Source organism: Mesoplodon bidens, assembly GCF_964165515.1.
Source record: "Mesoplodon bidens genome assembly, chromosome: 15".
In the NCBI taxonomy this organism is placed as follows: domain Eukaryota; kingdom Metazoa; phylum Chordata; class Mammalia; order Artiodactyla; family Ziphiidae; genus Mesoplodon; species Mesoplodon bidens.
In genome coordinates, this window is record NC_138171.1 from 8,533,994 (window position 1) to 8,558,328 (window position 24,335).

Here is a 24,335-nt window from a genome sequence, read left to right on the forward strand (position 1 = left end):
GAAAAGGAAATGAACAAGTAGAATTTTTCATTCTTGGAATTAATCCGGTTCATGACAGAGGGTTATGGTATTTCATGATTTCATTTTCTTTCTAAAATGGTGTGTTACATAAAGGTTATGCCCCCACCAGCAGTATAAGGGAGCACATTATCCTACACCCTTGACAATGGCGTTTTATCAAACTTCTTAATACTCGCCAATCTTACAGAGTGAAAAATAGTACTCAAGTGTAATTTTAAATTATGTATAGTTTATGAATGAGGTAGGGTGCCTTTTTATCTGTGTTAAGAACCGGTAATGTTTTTCTGTGAATTGTTTATTCATAAGTTTTGCCCATTTCCTAAAAATTGGATCGTTGGGTAGATTGTTCCTTTCATCACAGTACAATATTTCTCCTTGTCCCTTTAACAGCTTGAGGCTGTTAGTATATTTATTTAACATCAATGTTGTTTTGCTCACTGAACGTCTTTGGCCATTCTTGTATCTTCAGTCTTCCTTAGATTTAAGACTTGTGAATGAATATATTTTTAGTTCCAAAACAAACAAACAAACAAACGAAACTAATACAATGTGGGTTACTCTGGTTTCCTCCTGGCTGTCTCTGAGCTCTCCCAGCCTGGCGAGTTAAGCTGCCTCTGGGCTCTCTGCCCCCCCTACCCCAGCCAGATGGAAGCAGCCATCAGCAGCCCCAAGGTCTCCATCTCCTTGATCGTCAACCAGTTCACCACCAGGGCAAGCCCACAAGGTGCTCTGTGAGAGGAAAATCCAAACCGCTGTCTGAATTCTTTTCCCTTGTAGAATTAAGGTGCAGAGCAAGGGAATGAGGTGGGCGGGGCTGAGTCATTCTGAGAGCCATTCCTTGATCCTCACTGCTGAGCAAACCTCAGCTGCCAGACAGAGGCAGAACTCTTGCCTGTTTTAAATGTGGCCCAAAGATGAGCAAGAAGTCAGGGATGGGGCGGGGGGAGGTGGTGGGGGCAGGTGTAGAATAGAGCTGGAAAAATCTAACTGAGCCATTTCAACAAAACATCCATGCCACTTGGCACGCAATGCAAGGAAGGTGATAAATGCAGATGCCGCTGTGCTGTTAGTTTATGCTCTTGTCCAGAATCCAGCTGGATTTCTGAAATTTTCTCCTGTGTGTTTTCTGTTGTACAGAAATCTCCCTTCTAGGTTCTGCCCAGAACACAAACTCTTCAGACTTAATGAAAACTTGGGATGATGTCACTTGGCATTCTGTTCTAATCTCCTTCTTCACCAATCTTTTTTTACAAAAATATTTTATCAGCAATATAATGAAGGGAACAATTTCCAAGAAAATTACATCCATATATTGGTGGCAAGGGAGAGACTTCAGTGACTCATATTCAAATATTTTTACTTAAATAGCCATATATACATATATTCAAAGTGTATTAGGAAAAATAAAACTCGCACATTAAACTCAAGATTTAACATATATTTTGGTCAAGGTGAGACTCTATAGATTTAGTTTAAAAAGGTAATCCAATTAAAAGGAAAGGGTTACATAATTAATGGTACGGATAATAAGTAAATAACGGTAAATCGGGGTCCTCCAGGAAGTGGACACTAAGACAGAATTGATGTGCAGGAGATTTATCGGAGGAAACCGACTGTGGAGAATAAAGGGAAGGGTGCAGGAGTGGGTGGCGAGAGGCTGCAGACCACAGCGAGGGGCTGACACCTCTGTGCAGGGAGAGGGGGAAGGAGGAGAGGATTGGAAAGACCTCAGGTGGCGGTGGTGCTGAGCCGGGCCGGGGGCGTCCCCCAGAGCAGAGCGTGCCCCGGGGGGAGTCCTGCATTGGACAGGACCAGCCCAGCACCCTCTCTGTGCTCAGTCGTTTCCGGGGAGCAGTGAGGAGATCTCAGCAGTAGCGGATGCGAAGGCGTGACAATCGAAGCCTGCCTTTCTTGCAGGGAAATCTGACCAGCACACGGCCATGGCTGCCACAGATGGTGGGTACAACGTGGCAGAACTATACTGGAGGTCAGCAAACCACTGAAGTTGGAGGAACACTGATGCAGGGTTAAAAGCTTAGAGTCAGACAGATCCCACTCGGAGTCCCAATCCACCTCCATGAGCCTCAGTTTCCTCATTTGTGAAATGCAAATGATAATAGTAGCCATGCCATGGAAATGAGCGAGGATTAAATTTAAAAAGGCCAGTAAATGCCTCCCCACCACCATCACCACCACCGCGGTTCACACAACAGCGTTTGATGAGTGGTCCCTCCTCCTTCTGTCATTTATGCTCAGAGGGTTGGAACACTAACGTGTCCACGTCTGCATCTCTCTGTGCCATCCAGTCTGGAGAGGCTTCTAAACTTCACATGCTTCATCTTTCCTTATCTTTGGCATCTATGAGGGATGTGTTGGTTCCTCTTTGAAATTCCGGCTCTTTCCATTGAAAATAAAAGTCAGGACCGCTGGGCATTCATCTATTCATTTATTTCAGTCTCACTGTTTTTTCACCATTATCTGACTTTTATTTTAGTAGATCATAAAAACAGTGAGGTTAAGAGAAACTAAAAACCAAGTCTCCTGTAAATCTTGTCTTTCCTTCTTTCACCCAATCTGAAAGAATAGATTATATGGAAGTGAAATAGGGGAGAGTCACTCATTCAACAGTAGTTTTAATCACTTTCTTTGTGCTAATTTTTTTTGGGGGGGTGTGTGCGCTACGTTTTAGGCATTGAAAAAATATCCGTGAACAGATTGCTGCCCTCTGGTAGCTTACATTCTCATGAAGGAACTTATTTCTAGTAGGAAACAAAATGAAAGTCTTTGTTTTCTTTTCTTTAAATTAGAAAAAGCTTTGGCTATAAAACCATTCTTGTAAAAATTTTGAAAAACAAACAAAGGGAAACACCAGAAAATGCTGATATTTCCACTAACTAACCCTAAGCTCGCTTTCTTCTCTTTTAATTGAAAAGCTTTTAAACAAACACATTTTGAAGTTTGCAATTATGAACATCAGAAATGAATTTTTCCCCTAACAGGCTGTCAGGATGAAACTATGCATTATTTTGATTTATAGTCTTGATTGCTAAAGTAGTTCTTATTATAAACAAAAACAAAAATAACCTTCGAGAAAATTAGCTTCAAATTATGTTGTGTTTGCCAGAAAATGTTTAAATCCAGTTATGTGGCCTAGCTGCGCCCTTGATTGTTCAGGGTTAACTGGAATACCATTTGCTCTGTGACCTCACAGAAGTTATTTACTCTGTTTGGGTTTCTTTTTCCTCCTCTGTTGAGTAAAAAGATTGGAGTAGATTATCTTAAAAAATCTTGGGGATGGCAAGTTTGCGTAACAGTCAGAATCAGAAAGGTGGGACTATGTAACCTTGGGCAAATGACTTGACCACTCAGAGCCTTTATTTTCCTATCTGTAAAATAGGCACTGTGTTTATCTCACAGTGTTGTTATGAGAATCCAATCCTTTACATGGAGAGCATCTGAGACATACTAAGTGCTCAGTGAACGGTGTTACCCGCATTTCTTCAAGTATGACATCGCTGGTTATGATCTGAAAATCCACGTGGGGCTTCTAGTGCCAATAGCACCCGAGGTACAAAACAAGTCTAAGACATATTTGCTACCATCAAAAACTTGAAGTCCATTTGGAGGAATAGGATATACACGCATGCGTGCATGCGTGCGTGTGTATGTGTATGTGCCTGCACACAATTAGTAAATGATACATTTGGAGCATCTTCAAAACAGATTTTTCCTGCTTTCCTTTGGGAGAGACAAATGATGAAGTAGAAAAATAATGTGAATTCTGAAGCCAAAGAGACACATAGTCAAATCCTGGCTGTCTGAATGTGAGCAGAGACTTAAACCCTCCAAGCCTCACTTTCCTCATCTCTGAAAGTAGGAGGTGGTACCTACCTTTCATGATCTGGGGGAGAACTGAGTTGGAAAATGAATGCAAAGTGAGTGGCATTCAGTGAGTGAAAGCTCCATTACACAACAGTCAAGGGTGGAATCCTTTGTTAATTCGTGGAATACAGGTTAAAAATGCTATGGCTGTTTAGACAAGGGAACAGTCAGTGTAGGTCAAAATAGACTAAGAGAACTTAAAAATTCCTTTGACTCCTCTGGGTTATTTGTTTCAAATACAGAATCCTGTGTGTGATCCCAGAATCCATGGGGATCCTGGCTTAGAAAGCCCGGCACAGGGCTGGACAGTTATGGAAGCATTTGAAAGATGGGATGAAGTATCCAGACTTGATAGAAAAACTCTTAGGTCCACCGTGAAATCAATGAACTCAGAACAGCTGTCACGTGATCCAAATGGTGCTTCTGGAAGACTTGGTAGCAACAGGGTGCCTTCTGGCTTAAGTGCTACCGTGTGGCAGCATTTTAAAGAAACATTCCTTTAAGAATTGAAATGCGCTCTTTAAAGGAGAGGAGCTCTTGTTAATCACGTTTATATGATAAGTACATATGCTATTTAGATCCTTATTCTTGGCAATATAAATGTCCAGACAAGATCCTTTAGATTTCAAACTGGATTTTTGTTGTTGTTGTTAATGAGATTGGACAATTTTTAGACTCACCAGATAACAGCCAGATGTCCAGTTTATTGAAAAAGATTGAAGTGTTCCTGGTTTTGAGATTCGAATGAGAATCCCACGCTCTGTGTGTTTCCTGACCAGCCCCACACGTTATCATGTTCCTCTGGCTGAAGGGCTTGAGAACCTAATAGACGCCTGTGGTCCACAGAAATCGACCTTGCACTTCAGAATCATTCTCTCTCATTCACTTTGAAGTGAGTTGCTGTGCCATCCGATTTTCCTTCCTGTCTCTGAAATTCCTTTCCCAAACATATTCCCAGTGTGGAAGAGTTAGTCTTCTCTCCTTCTCCTCAGAGATCATCCATCACAGCGTACTCGCTGGCAGTGGAAATGATGAACTGGAATCTGGTTCTGCTGGGTCCTCAGCTCATAGGCTTTTTGCTGTGTGGAAAAGATGAGGAGAAAAGGAAGAAGTTGTCCGATGTCTTTGTCTGTAGTTGGGTATTGAACGTGGAAACCATCCTGGTTACAGATACACATGAAATGTGAGATCCAGGGTGTCAGCTTTGAAGGAGAATTAGAGACACACCTCAGACTTCAAAGGGAGGTATTGTTTTAGAATAAGAGCAAAATTTAATGGGTATCGGAGCCGAGGCCTAGAAATTAGGGGAGATCTGCTTCCATTTTGAAGACCGACATGGAATACTCACGTAAAAAAATTAACCTGCTGCCTAACGCAGAGCCCAGTAATATGGGTTGTTATCATTATTATTATCTTTGTTAGTATTACTGTTTTTCTTCAGTTCTGTAGTGTCGCATCTAAGGCATGTTCACAAGATGGGTAGATGCAAGCCAGCAAAGGATATTTATTAGAGGATCAAAACCACATGCAAGAAGCTGTCTTTGGGACAGCCTCTGGAATCTGGCCTCTGGCCTGTTTATTCAGAGTTTTTATTTGTAAGTTGGTCAATAAACTGTGAGGCGCTTTTGTCAAGTTTACAGGCTGTGTGGGCTCATTAATGCAATCCAAAATATAAACAATAAGGATCTCAAAATACTGGCACCATGGGCTGAAGTTAGGATGTCCTGGGATTTTTGTTTTACGAATTTTTGTTTTGCCACTTATCCTGTAGGGAGCAGGTCATCACGATTTTAACTGAGATCCACACCATCCTGTACCCCATTCCAGTGCTGGAACCCAGTATAACCTAAGAGCAGTGTTAAAAATGTCTGCTCTGAAGGGATTCAGGAGCAAACATATATCTGAGCCAGATATAAGGAAATTTTGAAAGCAACATGGAATTAGTCAAGAAAAGATTTTTTAATATATTTTATTGAAGTATAGTTGATTTCCAATGTTGTGTTAATTTCGGCTGTACAGCAAAGTGATTCAGTTATACATACGTATATACATTCTTTATCATATTCTTTTCCATTATGGTTTATCACAGGATATTAAATATATTTCCCTGTGCTATACAGTAAGACCTTGTTGTTAATCCATTCTCTATAGAATAGTTTGCATCTGCTAATTCCAAACTCCCAATCCATCCCTCCCCCACTCCCTTTCCCCCTTGGCAACCACAAGTCTGTTCTCTATGTCTGTGAGTCTGTATCTGTTTTGTTGATAAGTTTATTTCTGTCATATTTTAGACTCCACATAAGAGTGATGTATGGTATTTGTCTTTCTCTTTCTGACTTACTTCATTTAGTATGATAATTTCAAGGTCCATCCACGTGGCTGCAAATGGCATTATTTCATTCTTTTTTATGGCTGAGTAGTATTCCATTGCATACATATATGTACCACATCTTCTTTATCCATTCATCTGTTGATGGACATTTAGGCTGTTTCCATGTCTTGGTTATTGTGAATAGTGCTGCTATGAACATAGTGGTGCATGTATCTTTTTGAATTATAGTTTTGTCCACATATATGCCCAGGAGTAGGATTGCTGGATCATATTGCGACTCTATTTTTAGTTCTGTGAGGAACCTCCATACTGCTTTCCATAGTGGCTGCACCAATTTACATTCCCATCAACAATGTAGGAGGGTTCCCTAAGAAAAGTCTTAAATAGGTCAAGGAGGCCTAATTTATGCCACTTTTCCCCAGCATTCACAAAAATCGTTTCCATTAATTGGACACATCCTATGTGCGGGCACTGTGCTAAGTGCTTTACACATATGAGATTAACATCAGCAGTTTTCATCGACTGAAGCACGTCAATCCACACCCCTACTCATCCCATTCAAATAGTTCTAGGAATCTAAGAAATGTGATCACAGATCAGTCCAGGCCCCCATATGTCTCTACTGGGTGATCACTCCCAAACCACACCACTATCACCAGAGCCACCAAGGAGAAGGTCCACACCAACTTACCCGATGCCTCACTGATGTCCTCATGAGCCTGCCATAGTTCCCCTGCCACTTGCAAAGCAGTAGGAGAAAACTCTCTTTCTGTGTGGTGCTCAGCTCTGGGAGCAGTGGCTCGGGACACAGAGTGACACCATTTAACAAGACCCACCCTCGGCATCCACGCAGCCCTTTTCTCCCCAGTGCACGCCCAACTCGAGGGTAGCTGAGCTGGTCTGAGTTGGTCTACCAGCCACCAGCATCCTACCCAGAACTCCCCCTGCAGGTAGCTGGCTTGCCTGGAGTCCTAACTTCCATTGGTGAATTCTCTTTCTGATGTCCTTTTCTTAAAGTCTTTATTTCTTCTCCTCCCATGCCTTCTAACTTCTAGAAAAGACTGTAGACAACTGACCCCTCATTGCAAACATGGCTTCAGTTGTTCCTCCCACCAGACACACACCTTCCAGAGTCTCTAACGCCCATGGAAAGGGAGGTCTTCACATACGTACCGGGAGGAGCTGTGTGGCCTGACCCCAGCCACCGGACGTAGGTGAGTCTCAGCTCTCCTCAGCCATGACTTTCCCTTCACAGGCTTTACTGTATCTATTCCTTAGAACAACCCTCTGATTGGTAACGGTCTAATAGCCCACTTTTGAGTAGGTGAACCGAGGCTCAGAGAGCTGTGGTTGACTGGCCCAAGGTTGCACAGCTAAAACAGTGAATTTGAACCTGACTCCTTAGCCCAAGATGCTCTAGACTTGGGTTCTGAGCAGGTTTTCCTTACATGTGCCGAACGCTAAAGGGAAACAGGAACCTGGTGTCTCGATATCCGTTTTGGGGTCCTTCTTTTAACTGGATTTCAGCCACCCCAACATGAAGGCCATGCCCTTAGGCCAGTGTGCAAAGGTACAAAAATGTGCAAAATGATTTTGAGTGGTTCTTGAAGACAGCCCTAAACATTTAATCAGTCATGTGATGCAAAGTTATCTTCTCGCCATTCGACTCCCTTTTCTTTGGTGACCTTAATTATAAAATCTCTTCATGATATTAATAGGCATTTTTTTACTGTGCTAACACTTGCTGGTCTCTCTTTTTAACAAAAACTTAAAAATAATTAGAATTTAATGAGCATTTTTGTTTTATTCGTTGCAGTAGTTTTGATACATACTTTTGGTTACAGGGAGGATGTTGATATTACATTCGTGATAAGGATAAGATGCTTTCTTTTAAAATATATTTGTTTAAGTAAAAAGGTAGTCAACTTAAAGAAAAATATCACGTAAATACAGATGGTACATGGGCAGCTCAAGAATCGTGAAAATGGTATGCAAATTACTGACTTTTGAGAAATGTCCCACTGGGTTAATTCCCAAAATAAGGAGTGTTTTGCTGGGTAGTAGAACTTTGAAGTGGGGAATATTCATTTCTTTTGAAACAGACAGTACTTATAATGCCAACTTTTGAAACATCAGAAGGGTCTGGACATCTGAAGCGATAACAAAGATGATGAAAACATCACTGTTCAGAATAGCTCCTTCCACGCCGCACCATCGCCTACACCCAGTTCTCAGTTTCCTCTAGAAAACAGTGAGCAGTCAACAGCCAAGAACTTGCCAGACACAGGAAACCAAAGCACAAACTAGTCTCCTTACAACCAACTGGGACAGGAAAGAGGCCTTGAAAACCTAAAAGTGCCGTTCTTACATAGTGGGAGGGTTTTCTCAGCCTAACATAGACAGTATATTGACTCTTGAAACTTTTGTGGGTCAGGTTTAAGGAGGTCTGGCTTTTAAAATATCATTTAACTCTTTGCCTTTTCATAGGATTAAATAGCATCCAGGTGGTCTCGGGAGAAGGGGTGTAGTTCCAAGAAAGCTACACTGCTTGCAATTCCTTCTGAGTGTGCTATAATTTTCTGACAATCAGAAGCTTCCAGAAAACCCACAGTCCATTTTAGGGACATATTTTGTGCGCAGGTAAGCTTCAGTATGAGAAGATAAGGAAAAATAAGTGGTCCAAGCTGAAGATCTCATCTAGCAAGAGAGCAAGTCTGGTAGAGGAGAAAGAAGCCCACACAGTCACACACACACACACACACACACACACAAAGTGATTCTTTTTTTTTAAATAAATTTATGTATTTTGTTTATTTTATTTTTGGCTGCATTGGGTCTTTGTTGCTGCATGCAGGCTTTCTCTAGTTGGGCGAGCGGGGGCTACTCTTCGCTGCCGTGCACGGGCTTCTCATTGGGGTGGCTTCTCTTGTTGTAGAGCATGGGCTCTAAGTGCGGGGGCTTCAGTCACTGTGGCACATGGGCTCAGTAGTTGTGGCGCACGGGCTTATTTGCTCCGCAGCATGTAGGATCTTCCCGGACCAGGGCTCAAACCCATGTCGCCTGCATTGGCAGGCGGATTCTTTACCACTGCGCCACCAGGGAAGCCCCACACAAAGTGATTCTGATCCTTCAAGTTATCACGGCAGGGGGAAAACCTGGCTTTCGGAACCATTTTCACCACTTTCTAGTTGTACCGTCCTGAACAAGTGACTTCACCTCTCTGTACTTCCGTTTCTTGCCGCATAAGTGAAGATCATCATGCTGACCGCTTGGGGCTGCTTTAAGTGACACGGTGTCTGCAGAGTACCAAATGAAGGAGATACATTTGCAAATGTCAGGTCCCTGCTTCCTCCCCCACTGCATGTTTTCAAGGTACAAATAAAGGCAGGACTTGGAACAAAATCAACATAGATAAGAGTTCTTACCCGGGAATCCAAAAGAAAGACAAGGGTCTACGAACACCCCGAAACTATTTGCAAAATATTTTGTTCATGTTTACTTTTCTGGGAAGAGAGTCCAGCTCTGTCAAGTGAGTCTCAAAGTGGTCTGTAAACACCACCACCCACCCACCTAATAATCCTTCAGAACAACTGCAAAAAATATGCAAAGATGACCTCCCACATTGGAGCTTGGCAAACTGATATAATGATTGTGACATTGGCCTTTGATAGAATTTGGATAACTCCTCTCCTATTTGGGGCAGGACTGTAGATGCCAGAATTACTGCAGGGATGAACAGGGTTTGAAGCTGGGTGTGTTGGACCCTAGCCCCCTGGCCCTTCCTAGAAGTATTTTAACCAGACTGTACTTTGGCATGGTGACCTTGGCCTACGTCAAACGCTGATGTAAGATGGAGCTTCGGATGCTGGCCACTGCCCGACTGTCAGGGTAAGGCTGAGTACTGCTTGCTCTCTGAGGACCATGGGATGGATTTCTCTGGACATGTTACCAGAATTTCCCTGAGCAGCTCATGTATCTTACCTAACAGTGACTGTATTGTGTGACCAATCATAGATCCCTCTTTTCATCAGCTACCAGAAACTGTCAAGGCAAACGTGTTACTTGCCCACAGCCAAGACTGTAGTTTGTGTGTTCTGTAGCATCCCTTCTCCTCACTCCATTTGTATTCTGCCTGCATCTGTATGTTTATTTTTCCTTTGTTACATTTTAAAATACATAACTTAATTTACACTGTTTACATTTGTGTAAAGCTCCTTCAGTTTCTTTTTGGAACAAGGTACGCATAAGCTGTGTCCAAGAATGGCACCCGAAAGCTGTTAGCCCTGGTTTTGGTAACAGTCTGACTCTTACTTTTGTTTTTATCTTCCCTTTAGTCAGTTAAAGAGGATTCAGTTCCCACAGGTGCAGAGGAGAATGTAAGTTATGCATTAAATGACAGAATCATTCCATACTCATCTCCGGCATGATGGACCACTGGGCGCGTCAGCTCTGGGGTCCTGGGTTCTTGCATGTTCCAAGGGTTATTCATCCGCTGTAGACTCTTTCTCCCTTTCACGTAATTAGGGACCATGGGGGAACAACTTTGGATGAATATTTGTAAAGCCCATTGAATCAATGCAAATATAATGCAAAATCAGAGCACACATTTTTAGCACTTGTTACCATTTAGGGGCTGAAAGAGTCTACTAAACATAAGAACATCTTGCCACTTCCTTAAGGGACAATGATGCTGCGCCCTCTGCTTCATCTTACCTTGATTGCTCTTTTGCCTTTATTTCCATGCAACCTAGATTCTCCACTAACAGTGGGTGGTACCCAAGACAGGTAGTTGCATCAGGCATGAGAGCAGCTTGCTGCAATAGTTGCTGTGAGACTCTTGGTCTCGGGCAGGAGAGCCAACTGTGTGGGCCTACACTTGACAGACATAGGTTGAGCCTCACTCTCTTTTTGGCCTTTAATTTCCGAGAGTGATGGTCAAAACTTTCAAGACACTGCGTTCATGTCTGAAGGAGATGGCTCCATGGGAGACGCCACAAAAATGTATCTTTCCAAAACATCTTCCAGGGAGATGAATAAATTGGCCTTATGAGTTTCCGACCCAAAACAGCAGCTTTCTGCTCTGAAAGAAGTTACAGTCTTTGGAAAATGTTCTAAGTGGGCTAAGTTCACAGCTCCTTAAGATAGAAACTGATCGTTATCATTTCACCAAAGCAAAATATGCTTGGCTCTTCCGAGGTGTCTCTTGTTTGCTTGCCATGGATAGGACTTGTGTTTTCACCTTTATTTAATTGCTGGAACTGAGCAGAAGTTGAAAATCCAGTATGTTCCAGGAAGGATGTCTGTGATGTGGAATAAAAATTAGAATGGCTGTGTTGTAATTCTTGTTGGGAGAAAACCCTTCGGAATCTGCTTTGCTGTTGTTGTTACTGTTGTTATTTCTCTTTCCTTCTCTCCATCTCTCCCTTCTTTCTCTGCCCACCCACCTTCCTCTTCCTCTCCCTCCCCCTCCTGTCTCCTCCTCCTTCTTCTTCTTCTTTCCTTCCCCCCCTCCTTTCTTTTCGGAGCCAAATTTAGTAGCTCACAAAGCTCAGGTCTCTTGTAATTCAAATTCTCATGAATTTGCTGGCTATTTTCTAGCAAGTCTAGGTCTCTGTTTCTGCAGCCTACAAGGGTGAACTCCATGGGTCTTCTTCCCATGAACGTTAAATTTAAACGCTGCAGGTTAAATCCAGGGCAGCTGTTAGCTTCGAAGTTCCAGGTCTTTTGAAGAGAAACTTCTTTTTGGATGTTTGTGTGTAGTTGCCTATCCAAGGAACCTCGTGTCTCTTGCAGCTCGCATGTGAAAATGCAGAGCTGATCTCCAACAGGCAAACAGAATGTGTTTCATTTTCAAATTTGAAACAGAAAAATAACATGAATCAGTTAAATGATTGATACTGAAAGATAACACAAAATCAGATAGAGATACAAATGAAAGCAAAATATTGGGATGGCCAGAAAGTACATTCAGGTTTTTCTGTAATATCTTATGGAAAAGCCCAAACGAACTTTTTGGCCAACCCAATATTTTTGTCAAGAAAATAAAGAAGCATTTAAAGGGCCTCCCTGGTGGCGCAGTGGTTGAGAGTCCGCCTGCCGATGCAGGGGATACGGGTTCGTGCCCCGGTCTGGGAGGATCCCATATGCCGCGGAGCGGCTGGGCCCGTGAGCCATGGCCGCTGGGCCTGCGCATCCGGAGCCTGTGCTCCGCAACGGGAGAGGCCACAACAGTGAGAGGCCCGCATACCACACACCAAAAATAAAAAATAAAAAAATAAAAATAAATAAAAAAAAAAAGAAGCATTTAAAAATCGCTTTAAATTGCTTAGTCCTACAAATGATGTTTCTATTTTTAAGCTTCCATATCTCATCTCCTAACTATTAGTTAGAAAGAATGAGGCTAAAATGTTGTGATCTTGGCCCCATCATCCCCAGGCTGTGCTGCCTCTTGGACCTCAGTTTACTCATCTCTTAAGTGGCCATAATAATATTACCTACCCCTTAGGATTCTTGTGAGAATTAAATGAGTAATGCAGGTAGTATGCGTATTTCAGTGCCTGAAACACAGGAAAAACTCTGTAATTCAGGGGTTGGCAAACTACCGTTCATGGGCCAAATCTAGCCCATCACCTGTGTTTGTATGGCCCATGAGCTAAGAATGGTTCTGACATTTTGAATGATTGAAGAAAAATCAAAAGACAAATAATATTTTGTGATGCGAGAAAATTATACAAAATTCAAACTTCAGTGTTTATGAATAAAGTTTTATTAGAACACAGACACCCTCCTTCCTTTACACAGTCTATGGCTGCTTTCATGCTACAGGGGCAGAGCAGAGTAATTACAAGGCCCTTTGCAGGAAGAGTTTGCCTCCCTCTGCGGGAATGTCAACGCATAGGAGTTGTAACAACAGGAAGTGAGTGCTTCCCAGTAATCAGGGATTATATTTCCTCATGAAATTACACACCTCACAGCTGACTCAGTGTCCATGTGGAGTGAAGGTATGTGTAAAACAATTAGTTTAATTTTCTTCTCCCAAGTAAGAGAGATGGTGTGAATCAAAACAATGGATAATACTCTAAACCTTCAGAACAGGACAATTAGGTGTCATTAACCATATTACAAGAGTCCTTAAACAGTCTCAACTTCTTCTGGCTGAAATGCGATTGAGTTTAGTTTTTAAAATTTCTCTACTGAGAATTTCCAAAACTGATCTATCACCCAATGCAAAGTAAAGAGCAGGCTGATGTCAACATTTTTCAAAATGTTTAATGAAAAGAAAAATAAGGCGCTTGAAGCCCCTGGAAGTTTTAACGCTTTTCCTAGAATGAGCCTCTGGTCCTAACAGGAAAAAAAATCTGTTTATCCTGACTACAGAAAATATTGAATTCTTCTGTTGTAACCTGAAAATGTTTTGACCACTGGTTAATTGAGGTAATGTTCTAACTAATGGTGGGGGGATGGGGGTAGGGGTGGGAGATTTCCTTCCCAGTGACCTATTAGATCAGGGAAACAGGTATTTCTCTTTCTTAGTGATGAACTTCTCAGTTGCAAGTGAAAGAAAACCCATCGCTACCTGGATTAAAAAGAAAGTGGAATTTATTGGCTCTCATGCTCTCCCTTGGCTCAGCCTTCTTGGCCTGGCTACGTCCTCTGCCTTCCAACATCACATCAGCCAGTGCAGAGTAAAGGAGAAACTGGTCCAGCAGCAACCCTGCATGTCCTGGAATTTGTTCCTGTTCATTGACTTAAACGGGTTCCCATGCTCTGTTTTAGTCAGCATCTGCCAGGTTGTGTTGCAATAACAACCAAGCCCCAAATTCCAGTGGTTTTCAACAGCACAGATTCTTTTTTTTTTTTTTCTCACTCATGCTGCATATCAGCTGTAAGTTGGCTTGTGGGTGATCCTTATGGCCTCTTCCTACTGAAATCTAGATGGAAAAAGCAGCCCCTTCAACAAGGAGGTGCAGCTGGAATGGCAGAGAGAAAATAGTGCCATGGCTGAGCCATGGACTAGCTCTTAAAACTTTCACTCAGTCGAGGTTTATATCATGTCCACTCACATTCCATTCTCCAAAGCAAGTCACACAGCAGTGGGCACGGATATGTAATTCTTTTATAGGAAGGCAGAATGAATAATTGGGAAAATTCTACTTTCTGCCACATATTCCCATCCCGGAACTCATATGACCAAGGAGCTAGACCATGTTAATTGGCTTAGACCTGCTCAACCAGCTTCATCCATATTACATAGTATTAAAGTTAGGGAGGATTGTCCACCCAAAGAAAACCTAGGGGGCTGAGAATGAGGAAGAATGTGAAAGAGTTACTGGGTATAAAAATAAAATCTCTACAGTGTCTTTGCAATTAAATAATCATGTTATAAATCAAATCAGAACGAATACAAATAAGATTCTATAATAAAAAATTTTAATATCAATATTATTATGTCATGGGTGAAGTTTAAGTGGAGGAAATCCATTTTGCTATAAATCAGTTTCTGAAACTCACAGCTCTAGTAAAACTTGTGTAAACCAAATTTTAAGAGTAAATATGGTATATTACTAGGGGCAAAAAGTGAAATCTTTTGCTAAAACGTGTATTGTCCGTGTTAATTGTACTAACCATCTACATGCAACATACAATATTCCCTACTGAAATCAAGCAAGGGAGATTTAATTCTAAAATATAGCACAAATCTGATTTTCACTCTGTCCACTGTACCCAAAGTTAAAATGTGCAGATGCAGTAATATATTCTGAATAAGGAAAAACTTTTTCCAAATCTCTGTCCTGGAAAGGAATCAGAAAGCTATCCAAATAAAAATCAAATTCTTATGTCTGTATATGCAAATCAGATCCTCACTTAGCTTGAATCCTTCTAGATTTCCACGCTGGATGTCAGTGGATTTTTTTTTTTTTTCTTGGCTGCTGAAAGCCAACTTCTTGGCCTGACTTCAAAGCTAATGAGAGTCCCTAGAAGTCCCTTTTTTTCTTCCTACTGAAATAGTTGTGTTTTGAAGAATGGACTCTGGGCTAGGATTTATCAGTTGACACCCCTTGACATTTGGAAAGGTCCAGTAAGAAAACCATGGGCGCTCAAATAAAATTGATGTGCAAAGTTATTTCCATACAATCATTTTATCATATGAGTAAATGGCCCTCCAGGCTCTCCACACAAAAAATGAACTTGCTGCTTCAATCACAAATAAATCTGAACCCAGAGTCAGTGAGTCAGACTCTGTTCATTACCTACCTAAGGGCCATTTCCCATTCCTCCACCCTTTTTCTCTTGATCTTAGGTAAGGTTGGCAACTACCACAGCCCCAAAGTATTTCACTGTGATTTGTCTAAACCAACAATCCCATTTTCTTCACCAATAATTAGTCTAGGGGTAAGGATGTGACCTACTTTTGGTCAGTGAAATGTACCCTGAGTAGAGGATCAAAATACAGAAGTTCATTTGAAGCCACTCTTTTGCTGTGACTGTCCTTCCTTCTTAGGACATTGGATTGAGGATGTGATGCATGGAACTGTGGCAACTACTTTATATCCATGAGGCAGCAGATAAAAGGATGAAAATTCAGCATGACAAGGATGGCAGAGCCAAAGGATAGAAAGAGCCCAGGTTATAGAAACACTGTGGAGCCACCGAACCTACCCCATAACTTCCTACTTTCAACCTTGTTCCATATTGTTATTGGTTAAGTCACTATTAGATATTCAGTTACTGGTAAACAACTCCATCCTCACTGAAGTGACTACTTGCCTGTGGTGTGACTCTGGCTAAGTCATTCACTCATTACGATTCTTGATCTATAGAATAGGAATAATGTTACCTACTCTGAGCTGTCTTGAGTAACTCAGTAACTCTTTATTGAGGTAATAGATTAAAAATACCTCGTACAGGGCTTCCCTGGTGCTACAGTGGTTGAGAGTCCACCTGCCGATGCAGGGGACATGGATTCATGCCCCGGTCTGGGAAGATCTCACATGCCGCGGAGTGGCTGAGCCCGTGAGCCATGGCCGCTGAGCCTGCGCATCCGGAGCCTGTGCTCCGCAAGTGGAGAGGCCACAACAGTGAGAGGCCCGCATACCGAAAAAACAAAACAAAACAAAAAAAAACCATGTACAACGCCTGACATAGTAAGAGATAGTTATTGATATCTTCTCTAAATAGTGGACATGTGCCTGGTGGGTGATTCCAGATAATTCAAGCCCGTGGAGTAAATGGCTCTCAAATAGCATACGTAACAACCGCTAGTGTTAATTAAGTGCTTATTGTATATCAGGCACGGTTCTAAGAACTTTACATGTGTTGCCTGATTTAATTCTCAAAACAACTTTCTGATGTGCATACTATCCCCATCGAGAAATGAGAAATGAAAGCACAGAGATGTGGAGTAGGAAACTTGGATTAGAGCCCCTGGAAGGGGTAAGGTCAAGATTGAGGCCCAGGCAGGCTGGTCACTCTTATCAGGCTGCCTACATTTCAGATGTACCCCAGGGCTCTTGTGGCTGAAGCTTATTTTTCAGAAATGCAATTAAATTAAGTCAGGCCTGGATGTGGAAACCCAGGACCACATTTGACCACTAATCCAGTCTCTTATTTGGCTCTAGTCTCTGCCTGGTTTCCTAAAGACAGGCCTGGGTTGAAGACAGACAGCCCAGCAGCAGAAGCCTCCTCCCAATCGTGCTTTGTTTGACTGTCCAGTGGTTTTAGTGTTTTACTGTCTTTCAAAGGGACGACTTAACTTTCATTTGTCTTAGTTCCCACCACTCCTTTTTGTCTTAAACCTGGTCAATCCACGCTGACTTCACCTGCCTTGCATTCTGGGGACTTTTGACTTTATAACTCCCCAACCTAGCTCTTAGATTACAAAGGGAAAATGCTGCAAGTTGTGTCAATACCTTAAGAGATACCTTAAGGTGACAATACCTTGTCACCTGCCTTGCATTCTGGGGACTTTTGACTTTATAACTCCCCAACCTAGATCTTAGATTACAAAGGGAAAATGCTGCAAGTTGTGTCAATACCTTAAGAAATGGAAGATGGGGAGAGAATGCTATGATTTAATTGCCAGGTTTGGGGATGTTTCTATATGCTGATTTGTTGATGGGCACCTTCCTGCTTCAGCTGACAATATAAAGATGAAGGGTCCTTCTCAATTTGGATCATTTGGGTTATTTGCAAACCAATGGTATATTCCGCATGGAGGAACGGAAAATGATTTCTCCACAGTCATTCTGTGTTTTTGGAAATGACTAAGTTCCCTTCCCCTCCTCCCTAACAGCACGAACAGGATTCGGAGGAAGCTGGGGGTCTGGCACCAGCCAAAACAAATGCAAAGATGCCTTTGGCTCTAGAGGACTTCCCTCTGTGGCAGAGATGACAAGTGTTTGTGTAAAGGGCCAGATAGTAAATGTTTTAGACTTTGCCGGCTACATGGAGTCTCCGTTGCCAATTTTTCATCTTTTTAAACAATTTTTCCAACCCTTTAAAAAATGTAAAATCTATTCTTAGCTCATGGGCCATCCTCAAACGGGCTCTGGGATGAATTTGGTAGTAGTTTGCCAACCTCTGCCTGAGGAAACGAAAAGGAAATTATAAAACTCTTACCAGGCCAACTAACTCTGTCGTGTTGCAGGGACCAGTGCAAACATAAAAGCTGTCCGAGGTGTGACTGGGGCACAGCCCAAACGGAATGAGGCAATGCAAACGAACAAAATTTGGAATCAGAGCGCAGGTGAACCGTCTAAGGGCAGGGCTTCCATCTCAGCCCCCAACTGGTGGCCACCCCTTCAGACATTCAAGGGGCTCTGAGCTCACGAGGTACCCTGCTGGGGGCCGTAAGGAACTTAGCGGGGGTTCTCTTGCCAAGTTCATCCTGCTTCTGAAAGCAGGAACTTCAGTTAAGTAACGAGAACAAGTGACTGGTCTGGGGAGAAGTGGGAAAATGAGTTACCAAGGAAGTCAAGGCCATTAAACTGAGAGGCTTTCACACTATCCTTTCTTGCAAAGAGGACGGTTTCTCCACAGCTGCAGCGAGCTAGGATGTGCAGTGGAAGACATCCCGGCCACTGTCCTAAGATTGTACTCTTAAGGAAATAATTACACAGGCCAGGTGTGATTTACCTTTATGGGAGACCAAACAGGTGGGTCTGATAGATTGATTGAAAGGGGTATTGAGCATGCTCTGAAGGGCATCCTTAAAAGGGACTCCCTGTCCAAGCCTTGTAGCTTCCCAGGGCAGGAATTTTGTCTCTTCCACTTCAGCATATTTGGAGAGCACATGATATGATGTGAGTATTACTTCTTCAAGATGTGCCTATATATAACCTAGACTCCAAACTGTAGCTACCATGTGGTTGAGGGGAGAACCGGGACCCCACTTTATAAAACACGTCTGGGGGATGGGTTTTTTTTTTTCCCACTGCCTTATTACCTGGCAAAACAATCCAGGTGGTGTGTGAATCACAGGTAGAGGCTGTGAAGTCCGAAGAAGTAGAATCAGCCTTACAAACAGTGGATCTCAGCGAAGAAGGAGATCGCACACCTGAACCCGCAGAAGACACGCTCAAGAGAGCAGAACGCAAAGCACCAAGACCCTCCCTGATGGCGCTTCTCAGACAGATGGTAAGCCCTTGCTTCCAGTTCAGGGAAACTGAAATACCTACATCAGCTTCTGAGACCAAAGAGCCCAGGTCAGGTGGTGAGACATGATTCTAGGTAGTACAGATGGAATATAAACCGAATAGGAGTTGAGAAAATTCCCTTTCGTCCTCCTGATTTAATCACAGAGAATGTCTCTCTTTATTGCTAATTTTCCTTAACCTTTAACCCCTGCTAACTGCCTTCTTAACAAAAGAAGAGCTGGCCTGGGCTCCTGAGCTGTGGCAGACAACAATACCAACCTGGAAGTTAATAGTGTTGCTTACTTTTAATTTTATTTATTTTTAAAAGTTTCCCTGTGTTTTTGGCCAATGATTCCATTTTCCCCGTTATGGTAATAATATGCAGTTTCCTTTGAAAATATGTTTATTTACATAAAGAACATAAGGCATTTTTAAAGGATTAAGTAATTAATAGTTCAAGTTATATTTTGATGTTGGAAAACTTCTGAAGGGGACGTATGAGTGACACAAATTTGGGCAAAGCTGGTTTACAGATAATTCCAGAAAGGGTATGATATGAAAGGAAATGACGATTTCCTAATAGTGAGGGTGTATAATTTAGTTGGTGAATTTGCCGTGTTTTTAATTTCTATAGAATGGAAAGAATCTGGGCAGACATCTTTGGGCGTCTGTGAAGAGTCATGTACATAAAATATCTAAACATCCAGGAACTTAAGTAATATAATGCAATCAAACCCCAATCGGTTGGAAGACAAAAAAACAAAAACCCATGTAAAAGGTCATTGGTTTAATTCTCTTTTAATGAAAAACAAGAATTTCATTAGAGTGTGCCTTTATTTTCAGGAGTATTTGGGAATTAATCCTTTGAGAAAGCAACTCTCTAATTTCACAAGCTCAATCTGTTAAGGAATTCTTTCTCGTCCACAAAACAAAACAGAACAAAACCCTTGCCAGTGGGAGATGAGGAATATTAGAAATCACTGTTAGAAACTGTTGACAGGAATCATTTTCTTTTATTGCTGAATTCTCGTGGAGTAAGAAGTACTGGGCAGCCTGCATGGCTGGAACCCCATCTATATTCCTGGCCATTTATTCTGCAATTTGGCACTGAAAATGGGCATCAAGATTTGAGATTTTTAAATCAATTTTTACATGACATCAGGAAAGAAAAGAACATTTGGCCTCTTTCTGGCAACCCATCTACATTACAAATGGGATCCCCAAATAGCTCATCACAACACTGAGGAGGGTCCAGCTTTCTCGTTTCTGGATGGAGTTGAGAGATACGGAAAAAAAAAAAAGCAAACAGAATGACTTTCTCTTCCAAATAATCAACATGAGACTTCTTCGTTTAAAAGGGAGGAAAATATAAGAGACTCCAAATAAAGCATGAAAGACCTCTAAACCACCCAATGCATCCATTCAAAACAAATCCTTAAATTCAAGTGAGGTTCCATACTTAAAGTCATCCTCTGGAGTTATCCATTAGATGCTGTTTGGGGATATTTGCGAGCAGTAGAAACTGTGTAAGTCTGAACAAATTGGAAACGAGTCGTTTGGAATTGATTCTCCACAGGATAGGGATGGGGTAGAAAAGGACACATTTCCCCAAGTAATCCTCCATCACCCGACAGTGCCCGGTCTTATAATGTCCATTGTTCTTATATCCTGTTGCCCACTAAAAGGGTTATACCTGGGAGCTTGAATATTATTGCTTCCTTTTTTTTCTTTTTTTTGCGGTACGCGGGCCTCTCACTGTTGTGGCCTCTCCCGTTGCGGAGCACAGGCTCCGGACACGCAGGCTCAGCGGCCATGGCTCACGGGCCCAGTCGCTCCGCGGCATGTGGGATCCTCCCGGACCGGGGCACGAACCCATGTCCCCTGCATCGGAAGGCAGACTGTCAACCACTGCGCCACCAGGGAAGCCCCTATTGCTTCCTTTTAATGTTTAAACCCCCAAGCTTCCATGATTGTTGAGATTTCCCCTAAAATTCCAGATTTCTTCATTATTCTGGTCTTGCATTCTGTTTTGTTTTCGTTAGAACATTATATTTCCATTGCAGTTAATTCAGACACACAAAAGACAGGGGTTTTTTCAAGTTTACCACAATTCCCACCACTCCCTATTGCCCCACCCAGGCCACCTCCCTCATTGACATTTCTGGTCTAGCCCGTGGGTATTTGAGTTTGCAGCCCCAGATACAGAGCCACCTCACTCTTTTTTTTTTTTTTTCTTATTGCGGTATGCGGGCCTCTCACTCTTGTGGCCTCTCCCGTTGCGGAGCACAGGCTCCGGATGCGCAGGCCCAGCGGCCATGGCTCACGGGCCCAGCCGCTCCGTGGCATGTGGGATCCTCCCAGACCGGGGCACGAACCCGTATCCCCTGCATCGGCAGGCGGACTCTCAACCACTGCGCCACCAGGGAGGCCCCTCACTCTTTATAAGAACTTCATTGCATCACATTGTCTGGGTTTATCATGTTCTGATTAACCGTTGCACCATGGATGGACATTTGGTTTCCAACTTTCTGCATTTCATTTATTCACTTATTCAACAAATAATTATTAAGCTCCCACTATATTTTAGACGATACAGATACGTAAATAGATGTGGTCCCTGTCCTCATGGAGAACAAAGCCTAGTAAGGAAAACAGACTTATTTTGAAGTCTGTGCCATATTCAGTGAGCACACACCATGTATCTTCCACATGTTAGCTGCTTTACTAACCTGCATGAATATCGTTATACATCTACTTTTTGCCCAGGTGTTAATATCCTCATAGTGTAGAATCCCGCAAGTCAGCTTCAGCAGTTTTTTTTCAGGAAACACTTTTGGGTAATATTTCATAGCTTCCAAACTAAAGTCTTTGGATTTATGTAGGGGAAAAAACAAAAACAAACACACAAAAAACTGCTCTAAGGGTTTGAAGATAGAGGCAGCATCTGGCCCATCGCTATGGGATTTTTATTTTCTATTTTTTTAGTATGTGCCTGAGCATTATAATTGAATAAGTGAATGTTTTAAACTGATTTTAAGTATTTTTAGCAAAATATAGTTTTTAAAAATAATTGATTTAATAGAAGAGAAAACTCAATTGCAAATACATCACCCTTGTTTTGTAATCAGGGTTTCCATTCATCTGATCATTGATTTTCTACTTTCTAGCCTTCCCTCCCCTTAAATTTCTTTCAGATAGCGTATTTTGCTATCCCATGGCAAAGTACTTCTTGTTTGAGTACTTTTTTAAAATAAATGCATTTCCCAGTTCATTTCTAAAGTGATCTTTTTCTTTCCAGAAATTAATCTTTCCTAAAAATAGAAAGAAGATCATTTTTCAAATAATTATATTTCAGGGAAAAGAAAATAGAGTCATATAAGTCCTAACATTGCATTGGGCACATGTAGATATAGCACTTCACAAAAATCCTATGGGCTCCTACAGACTTTCGAAAAAATTGCAAGGAATAGCTAAGACATCTGTCACGCCCTAAATAGAAAAAGAGTCTTGTGTGTATTAATTCAACGGTATGTCAAGAAATTGGCTATTTGAAGCACTAGTATATTTTTACAAAGTGCGTGGGTGGAGAACTGTATTCATGTACCCACAAACCAGGTAGGCAGATGAAACCAGAAAAGGTGGTGGATGGAAGTACAAAGAAATAGATTTATACTTTGTCAATATTAATAACACCTTACACTTGAAAAGTGCTTTCTCCTGCAAGCTACTGTCGTATACATTGTTTCATTTAATCCTCCTCCTGTCTCTTTCTTTAGACCATTAGTTTTGTAAGAAACTCTGTTGGAATAACCTTCTCAGGCTTAGATAAGAAAGACTCTTGAACTTTAATTCTGGGCAAATCAAAGGCCCAAGTGAGACAGCTATGAAATCAGAGGGATTTTGTTAATTACATTCAATCTAATAAATCTAAGAAAACCTGCTGAAATTGACTGTCTTGTGGAAAAAGGAGAAAAGTTTGTAAGGATAAGTATAAAACAACAAACAGGAGTCTTTTAGCCAAAGTTTTTGATCTCAACTTCTTCCCTGAGTATTAAAATATGAATACTGAGTTGCTCTTTAAGGTCAGGTTTCTGAAAGTAGCATTTGTTTGGGGCAATTCCTGTCTCCATCGGCGAAGTGCATTCTTTCCTACCCTAAAAGGGGACTCTGGAGTCATTTGGCGGGTCTCAGCCATTAATAGTAATAATAATAAGAGCTACTGTTTGTTTTTTGCATGCAAATGATGTGGCCAGGCCCGGGCTAAGCACATTGCATGCATTAACTCATTTATTAATATAAAAACCCTGTGAAACAAACCCTCTTACTGCCCCACTGTGCAGATGAGGGCGCGAAGACTCAGTGTGGAAGCGACCTGCCCAAGGTCGCGGAGCTGGTCAACAGCAGAGCCAGAATTCAGAGTCAGGCTCTCGTTGATTCTAAAGCTGACCCTTGTTATTGCTGCCTCCCGTGCTTCTGACAGCTCTTTTCTTTGAGAGTAAATAGAACAACTATAGCTCCATTTTTGTGATTCTCTACCTGAAATGACAACAAAGCACAAGAAAGCAGAATTCATACATGTCTTACATAAAGCTTGGACGAAAGTTTTCTGAATATACTTGTCACTAAAATGAGATGTACCTTGGCCGTGTCATTTTGTCTGAACTGCCCAATTCCACTTCAGGTGAGCGTCTTGGTAAAACACTAAGATGGGACTCATAACCTTTGTTTACCCGGGAACTTTCTAGCAGGCCCAGTTCTTTAGGTTTGTTGTAATGAGGTTGATTCAGTAAACACTCGGGCTCCTCCGCTCACACTAAATTAAAATATCCCGACTCTTCCTGTAAATCTCAGCTTCAGTTGGAACAGATCGCTATCAAAATACATTTGTGTTCCTTTCCAAGAGATTTGAACTGACCATCAAACACTTCCACTAGAATTTTAAGTACCTAAGTGATATATATCAGAGATGCTTCCAACATTCTTCAGAGTATCAAGCTATAGGAATGCATGACACCATGAAAGAAATGTAAAAGTGATTTCATTAATATGCAAGGCTTGGATTCACAACCAGATCCCATTTCAGCACCGCAGGCTGGATGCCCTGAGATGCTTCATCTTTGATTCTCGTGAATAAAAATAAACGCTTTGGGCCTCCCTGGTGGCGCAGTGGTTGAGAGTCCGCCTGCCGATGCAGGGGATACGGGTTCGTGCCCCGGTCTGGGAGGATCCCACATGCCGTGGAGCGGCTGGGCCCGTGAGCCATGGCCGCTGGGCCTGCGCATCCGGAGCCTGTGCTCCGCAACGGGAGAGGCCACAACAGTGAGAGGCCCGCATACCGCAAAAAGAAAAAAAATAAAAAATAAAAAAATAAAAAAAAAAAAATAAACGCTTTGTCAAGAAACTTGCTCCGTATCACACTGGGAAATCTCCACAATTACTTAATAGTCTTCAAACTGTTCTTTAAA

General features: G+C 42.0%; 1 protein-coding gene across 1 annotated transcript in view; it reads left to right on the forward strand.

The window, feature by feature from the left end:
• The window catches only part of BCAS1 (brain enriched myelin associated protein 1), a 118,978-nt gene that overhangs the window by 80,842 nt on the left and 13,801 nt on the right, over window positions 1-24,335 (forward strand). The window contains exons 8-9 of the mRNA XM_081255197.1: window positions 10,570-10,611; window positions 18,716-18,871. Coding sequence (XP_081111323.1) covers window positions 10,570-10,611; window positions 18,716-18,871 — 198 coding nt within the window. The remainder of the gene's footprint in view (window positions 1-10,569; window positions 10,612-18,715; window positions 18,872-24,335) is intronic.